The sequence below is a fragment of the Macrotis lagotis genome, chromosome 1 (assembly GCF_037893015.1).
Source record: "Macrotis lagotis isolate mMagLag1 chromosome 1, bilby.v1.9.chrom.fasta, whole genome shotgun sequence".
Classification (NCBI taxonomy): Eukaryota; Metazoa; Chordata; class Mammalia; order Peramelemorphia; family Peramelidae; genus Macrotis; species Macrotis lagotis.
The window spans coordinates 53,279,293-53,287,564 of NC_133658.1; the positions used below are offsets into that span (position 1 = coordinate 53,279,293).

General features: G+C 50.5%; 1 protein-coding gene across 1 annotated transcript in view; it reads right to left on the minus strand.

Moving 5' to 3' along the window:
• Positions 1–7,999, minus strand: part of ZFPM1 (zinc finger protein, FOG family member 1) — a 193,050-nt gene extending 185,051 nt beyond the window's left edge. The window contains 1 exon segment of the mRNA XM_074201367.1: positions 7,863–7,999. Coding sequence (XP_074057468.1) covers positions 7,863–7,902 — 40 coding nt within the window. The 5' untranslated portion in view covers positions 7,903–7,999.
• Positions 8,000–8,272: the final 273 nt, after the last annotated feature.

Genomic DNA, 8,272 nt, shown 5'->3' on the forward strand with positions numbered 1-8,272 from the left:
TCTGAGAGTTCCTTGATTTGAATTATTACTCATTTAATCAAATTTTTAATATGTGTGTGTGTGTGTGTGTGTGTGTGTGTGTCTGTGTGTTTGTGTGAAGGAGGGGTGGGGATATCCTTTTCTAAATCATCTAATAGGGAGCCGGCCCCTAAAGAGTGATCAGAGTCAGATTATTCTGTGAGAGGAGCACTGAACTAGGAGTCAAGAATCATAACATAAACACTGAATGAATGAATGAAAACAGAGTTTTGGCCTGATTCTGCCACCATTTAGTTATGTGACTTTTTGGTGGTTTGTTGTCTCATCTATAAAATGATGGTCACTGAGGACTCTACTAAATCTCTAATTCTTTTTTTTTTTTAGTTTTTTTCCGCAAGGCAATGGGGTTATGTGGTTATGTAAACATCTGCCAAGGCCACACAGCTAGGTCATTATTAAGTGTCTGAGGCCAGATTTGAACTCAGGCCCTCCTGACTCCAGGGCCGGTGCTCTATCCACTGCACCACCTAGCCACCCCTAACTCTCTAATTCTGTAGCTTCAGCGACAGATGACCACTAAGGTGCTTCCTCCTAGCTCTAAAGGTCTATGATTTCAGGGTTTTTTCCCCCTTGCTTTTTGCTGAGGATCAGCAGCTGGCAATCTCACAGTAAATGAGAGTGAAATCAGGAAAGACAATTTATAAAATTCAATTGGTCATGAGAAGGGAGTTGGGACTCCAGGGTTTCTCTCGAGAAGTCAGGAAGTATCTCCCCTAGTTTATTCATTGGAGAAGCATTTATTAAGGACCAACTATGTGCTAAAAATAAAATCGATTTAAAAAAAATCAGTATGTACCAGGAACAGGGAGGGGAATATAAGGAACCTTGACTTCTAGAAGCTCATATGTTATGAGAGTGTACGAGTGGGGGAAGGGAAGGGGGAATGTGTACATAGGAAAATAAATACAAAACATATACCAAGAGGATACAAAATAATCTCTGAAGAGAGGTTACTGGATGGGGCAGTGGATAAAGTATCTAACCTGTTAAGTCAGGAGGATCTGAGTTCAAATCCCACCTCAGATACTTAATAGCTGTGTGATCCTGGGCAAGTCATTTAACCCCAACTGCCTAAAAGGGGGGGAGGCAGCTAGTGGGCACAGTGTATAGAATAGAGTCAGGAGACTTTGAATTCAAATCCAACCTACCCTTGGGCAAGTCACTTAAACCCTTTGCCTTGCAAATAAAAAAAGGGGGGGAGGGAAATATCACTAATTATCAGAACAGGCTTCCTCCAGAAGGTTTTACTAGAACTTAAGCTTTAAAAATGAAGAGATAGAATATAAGAGATCAACCTGAGCAAAGGTAGGAGAATAGGAGATTGAACATATTTTGTGGGGATGTAAACATCTGCCAATCTGGCTGAAACAGAGTTTAGACAGAATGTCTATTGGCCTGGAATGGTAAACTAAAATGAAACTTCTAAAGGATGCAAAAGACAAAGTTTCTCTTTTATCTTTGAGAAAAGAAGGAGCCACAGCAGATTCCTGAGCACAGAAATGATGATGTCAGCAATGTGTTTTTGGAAGATCACTTTGGCAGGAGGGTGGACTGAAGAGGGGAGAGATGAGAACTTGGGGAATTAATTAGGAGGGCATGGCAATAGATGAGGCACAAGAAGATGAAGGTCTGAACCAGAGTAGAGACTATTTGAATACAAAGGAATGAATTTGAGAGGCATTGAAGGAACAAAATTGCCAACACTAGATACTTGAAGAGCTACCAGAGACTCCAGAGGCCCAGAAAAAATGTTCAGCCTCTTCTTCAGAAGAATGTCATGTAGGGGAGGCTAGGTGGTGTAGTGGATAAAGCACCGGCCCTGGAGTCAGAAGTACCTGGGTTCAAATCAGGTCTCAGACACTTAATAATTACCTAGCTGTGTGGCCTTGGGCAAGCCATTTAACCCCACTTGCCTTGCAAAAAAAAAAAAAAAAAAAGAGAGACAGTAACAGAAATGAAAATGGAGATAGAGATTTGGTTATTTGCTGTTAGTAATGTTGTTTAGTTGTATTTGACTCTTTGATGATCTCATCTTGGCAGATACTGGAATGGCTTGCCATTCCCTTCTCCAGCTCACTTTACAGATGAGGAAACTGAGGCAAACAGGATTAAGTGATTTGACCAGGGTCACACAGCTAATACATGTCTGAAAGTATATTTACTTTCTAAAGCAGTTTCTGGAAGTTTCTGATAAATATGCCTCCTAGGGTTATCCAGCCTTCCCTCTCTCCTAATACAATAAATTTCAGATTCTCTGGCATGAGAACGGTGGGCTCCTTATGAAACAGAATAAAAATGGAAAACACACACACCCCTATACCCCTCACATCTATCCATCTGCTCAGCTCACCTCAATCCCACAGTGGCCCACTGAAGTTAATTGCCATGGGATCTCTGCTTTATATATGAATCAGATATGCCAGGAGTGATCTATCTTCTATGAACGTCAGACGGGGAGGATCTTTGGGTCGTAGATTGTCAATACTGGGCAAAGAGAGCATTTGTCAAACCCTCTTCATTTTAGAAGAAACAGGGCTCCCAGAAGAGTCGATTAACTTTCTTGCTGGGCTAGGCCTAGAACCTAGGTGTTCCTTGTCTCTTGTTGGCCTATAAGAAGAGTAAAATATGGAGAGGGAGTACTAGATAAGTCAGGAAGAGATGGGCTCCAGACCTACTGCTCAAATAGTCCCAATCCTCATTAGTGCTCAGACTTCAAGTTAGAGAACTAGTGATTGCTGTTTATCCAATAACCACTCTTCAGGTTGGGGGGGGGGGTCACTGGCAGAGGAAGTGGCCTCAAAGGCTGCTGAAAAGCAACTGATGAGGGAGGAAGGGAAAGCCAACTAAAGAAGTCACTGATGGGATCTCCCAACGTGGCCTAAAGTCTCGGAATCCTATCTATCTTCCTCTGATGATCCAGAAGGTCCTTCAGGAACCTTAGAGAGGTCTAAGGATACAATCATTTTGCATAGTTTATCTTGTGGGACTAGGCTAATGAAAAGAACTGTAACACCTGTGAAGGCCTCTACTCCTTCTGAACTCTAAAGTTCAACGATCTCCCACTTTCCCAATTTCTTACTGGAACCTTAATGAAGACAGTGTAAGGGACTTGTTTTGGTCACCCAGCTGGTCAGATGAGACTAGTGTCTTCTCTCCAGAGGATCTTCCTTTGACACCCCTATGGTGCCTACATGAGGCTAAGGTTTTTGAATGTCTGCCAATCCACAGGGAGCTTAGAGACTTGAGGTTTTCCTACAGTGGGGCTGGGAGGGAGGGAGGAGAATGCTACTAAACAAAGAATTTCAACACATAGGACCCGTAAAAAGAAAGTTCCCATTGCTATTTTCCAAACCAGTAGAATGTCAAGAAAATAAGAACTCCTTGGTGGAAGGGGGTGGGGGCCGAGAGGGAAACCAGTTAGTTGCCTTTTACAGAAAAGCCACAGTGACTGAACTTAAGTAACATGCAGCAACCACCCAGCCCATCCTAGACAAAGATAATTTTAAAGAATCAAGCACAATGCAATCTCCACCCCTTGCCCTCAACAAAAAAAAAACCAACCCCCCCAAAAAAACCAAACCCCAAAAATCCTGAGAAGAGAAAACTACCTCCCTCTTTGCAGAGGACCGATGAACCACGGATTGCTCTATCTCACACCATCTCATAAGGAATGAGAGGAGATCTGTTTTAAAAGGGGCTGTTATTTTCACCAAACATTTCCTTCACTCAGCAAAAGAATCATGAAAAGTCAGCTTTCTTCCATTTTAATGGGTTTGTACCACCTGGACCTAATTAAAAAGAAAGCGGCAGAGAACCAGTTTCTTTTCAATGACATGGATTTTGCCAAGTTTGGGTGAAAAAAATAAATAAATAAAATAAAATAAAATAGCCTGGCCTGGCCTGGCAGCCTGGCCTACTTTCTGGCCAGCCCCTTTTCCTTTTTCCCTTCTCCCCTCCCCTTCCCCAGAATCAGATAATTAAAAGGCCTGCATTAATCACATTTGCAATGGAACAAATTGTTGGGAGCCCCCCTCACCCCACCCCCCCTCGACTTTGCTTTTCACTGTTTGTTATTATAGGCGAATCCTGCTCCAGTCTGGTGGGTAGAGATAAGAACCTCTTATCTGGCTTGGCAATCTTTATCAGCCTGGAGATCAGGCCCCAACGCTTATCAGGAATTCACATCTACTGTAGCTGAAACTAGAACCGAAAGGAAAAACAGGCAGGCAGAAACGTCCTCACACTACTGGGACACTCTTCAGGTCTATGTTCATATTTTTTTTTAAGGGAGACAAGCCAAGAACCCAAGGAGCTCCCATCAGTTGGGGATCAGTCTCCCCCTATCTGTTCCCCCCCCATCTCAAAAGTCCCAACTCTTTCTAAACTGCCAGCTTACAGTTGCTTGGAGCTTTCTCACTTTGTGTGGGGGCCCCAGCTCCCATGTTTGAAGTTAATAAACAGAATAGGCTATCGAGGTTGTGATCGGTTCCCTTGCTTATCTGCTGAGCACATCTATCTCAGAGCAGAACAAAAGAGAGAAAGAGGCAGCTGCATCTTGGGGGGGGGGGAGTGGTGTGTTTTCCTAAGGCTCTGATGGGGAGGGGGGCATCAGGAAGAGAGGGCAGAGGGAGGGACAGTAGCCTTTACCACCAAGGAAATCAGCCTCATTTACTTATCAGTTTCCTCCAATCTAAAGAGCAGCCAAGGACCAAATCCACCAAGGGGGTGGGAGCCAGCTAGGGAAGGCAGGGGGAGGGGGGAAAAAAGAAGAGATCTAGCCAAGAGATTGCCTTTGAAACACAGGAAGAGCCAGAAATGGTGAGCCATTCCATCACCACCCAATCACTTTATCCATCTTAACTCAGTCCACAATCCAACCTGAAGTCAGAACCAAGCTAAATAAACAGACCCATAAAGGCCAGGGGTGCAAAGAAGGGGGAGGGAGGGGGAAGAGTCCCCATCTATATTCGGTGCCATACTGCCATATGCTGCCCAGATGACAGCTGGAGGACCCTGGGAAAGGAGCTGGACAAGGACATGGGGCTCTTCACCTCAAGTGGACCTGGCCTGGCCTTGGTCCGAAGCAAAAAACAAAAAAAAATTCATCAGAATTCGACATATTGAATATAGTCCAATGTGTCTCTGCCTTATCAGTCCTGGCCATCAGCTTCTAACCTGAGATCTCTCTTTTGAGTCTATCTGCAATTCTCATCAAGTTGCAAAAAAAAAAAAAAGAAAGAAAGAAAAGGGGGGGGAGCACAGAGAAGAGGAAAAAAACCAGAAGAGAGCAGATAGGAATCTGTGGGAGGTTTTAATACTCCAGTTGACATGATATAAGTATAGTTGCTGTAAACAGGTCGGGTTTGCACATTCTGGGAGTAGGGTTACCAGAAGGGGGATCCAGGCCCCTGCCCTTCGCCTGGGGGTGGGTGGGGAAGAGGACAGAGACTGAAGGACCCTCCGATGGAGACACGTAGTCTTCCCTGCCCACCTCTCCCGCTTCTCTGGCAGGGTCCAGGCGGGTGTGAGGCTGACCTGTTTGGGCGATCTGCATCATTCTGGGCGATCAATGGGGCTCCCACCTTATCATCCCCTTGCCATCTCTGCAGAAAGCCCAGGGGCCCCAGCGACGGAGCTCAGCTCCCCAGCTGCTCGGCTTTCCCCACTCTCATGCAGCAGGCTGCCCCGCCGGCCGGCATCGCAATCCATCTTGGGATCACCTTTTACTCCTTATTAAGCATTAAAGCGGCAGACATCTCCCAGGGGTGAAGGGGAGAGGCAGGGAAACAAATGCTGAACAGCGGTCCCCGCAGAGCCCTCCCTACACTTGCCCAGCCCAGCCAGCCCTGGGCGCCTGGCAGGATGAGTAACCCCAAGGAGCACGTTCATAAGTTATTGTTAGGGTGGGTGCCGGGGTAGGGGCAAGCCAGAGGCAGGCCGATTGTGAGGATGCCGGCTTCCTGTCACACACTCATACAGACACACACAGTGAACGTGCACTAGCCTCAAATAGACTTTATCGAGAAAAAGATCAGTATTGTTGCCAAGGCAAGGGAGCAGCATCTCGCTGGGGTACAAAGCCACCGGCCGACCAGCTGCAGCCTCAGAACTAACTTCAGCTCATTCGGCTGGAATGGCCTGTCGGAGGGCGCCTCGAAAGGGGGCTGGGGGGGGGGCGCAGCGAGTCACCCGCTTGACTCTATCTCCCGACCTGAAGGGAAGCAGAACTTCCGATCCCGGGTCTTAAAAATCATGGGGGTGGGGGCAGAAACGCGTTAGGGGAGAACTAAGCATTCCCTTCTCTGCACTTTAGATTGGATCAAGACTTCTCAGCTGAGCCATCGCCCAGTCAGGTTGGCAGGTAGATGCCACTCAAGATGGCAATTATTTCTCCGGGCTGATAAAAGCAACATTTGTTCTATGGGGGCGTGTTCAAACTATCCCTCCATCGGAGCGTTATCCACACTTAGATCGAGTGGAGGGGGTGGGGTTGGGGTGGGAGGACCACGAGGTGGGGGGGGGGGGTAGGGATGAGAAGCAGAAGCAGGTAAGCTCTCGGAGTGGAAAAGTTCCAACAGTTTCTCGGACTCCCCCGCCTCCCCACCCTGAATATACAACAGTAATCTCTTTCATCTCAGCTAGACCTGAAATCAGATTCTCCCGGCTAGATCAGCTCGGTTCCCTAGGAGAATGACAACCCAGGGCAACGCTATCAGCCAGAGAGGGCTTGGACGGGGAGGCGAGGGGGAGCAGACGGGGGGAGGGGGGAGGCGCTGAGATGCGTATAAAGCCAAGCCTGGTGGTCTCGATCTGGAGTTTATCAAGATACTGTATCAGGGTTGCACCCGGCCCTCCTTCTGGCTTTCAAAAGTCAACAAGTATGGCAGGTTGAGCGCTGCCTAGGGAAGACCCGACAGAGCTGGGGCTCCGGGGTTTCCAGGGGGGAAACGAAAAGTAGCCAAAGAGCTGAACAAAACCCCTACTCAGACATCTCCGCCGACTCTGCAGGGCTTTTTTTTTAGGCTCCTAGATAATCATGATCTCTCATATTCTCTCTCTCTCTCTCTCTCTCTCTCTCTCTCTCTCTCTCTCATTCTTTCTTAATACAAAGACTGTGAGAGTCAAACTGAGCAGATAAGATCACAATTTCAGCCCGTCCCGACAGAGCGATCTTATCAGGACGGGACTTGCAGAATGGAATATTTTAAACTTTATCTCCACCCAGATCAGAGGCTGCCTTATCTGGCTGAAACATCTCGGTGAGAGCTCGGGGAGGAGGGAGGGAAGGCAGAGACCAGTCAACCCACTTAGCCAGGCTCAAACTTCCCCTAGTCCCGGGCAAAATGAAAAATCATCAGCCCCCGCCCCAGTGCCCGCTCCGCCACCCGCCTCCTCGGACCCCACCGTACAAGCCGGGGTTCACGTCTATACGTTTCGGATCTGCCCTATGGGGATTGGATTACACGGCGCTGCCAGGAGGCGGCCACGGAGGCTAGCGACGGGGTGGTGGTGGGGAGTGGGAGCCGGGAGTCGCCGGGGAGAGGCTGGCTGAGGGGTGAAGGACGCTCCAAAGGGACGCCGAAATGGCACGAGGGGGGGGGGGGGGGGGGCGGCCCGAATGCGGACTTCAGCAGGGCTGATCCCACCGAGCCGGAGCCGCTGAGTCGGGGGGCTCCCGACCGGGGGCGCCGCGCAGTTCCAGAGCGGAGGGGGGTCCGAGGTTGGCCGGCGGGCAGGAGGGGGCGCCCCGGGAGCCGCCCCCCTCCCTCCCTCCCGGCTCCTCCTCCTGCCCCCCCCCCCGCGGCCCGAAGTTGGGCACTCACGCTTGATCTGCCGGGGGTTGCTCTGCTTTCTCCTGGACATCTCTCCGGCGGGGGGCTGCCTCCCTCCCTCTAGGCGCTCGGGCGGCCGCGGCTCGGGCCGGGGCCGGGGCTGGGGCTCCGGGGGCGCGGGCGGCCGCCGCCGCCTCTCATGCCCGCCGCGCGGCCCCTGCGCCCGGGGAGCTCCCTGGCCGCGCCGCGGCCCCCGCCCCCCCGGCCCCCGAGCCCGGCGCGGGGGCCGCGGGGGCCGCAGAGCGCGGCGGGCGGCGGGCGGCCGGGGGGGGACGGGCCCCCCTGCCCGGCGCGGCGGAGCAGGGCGAGCCGGGGCCGGGGCCGGGGCCGGGGCCGGGGCCGGGCCGGCGGGCGGCGCGCGCGGGGCGCTGAGCGAGGGGCCCGGCTCCGGCCGCGGGCCG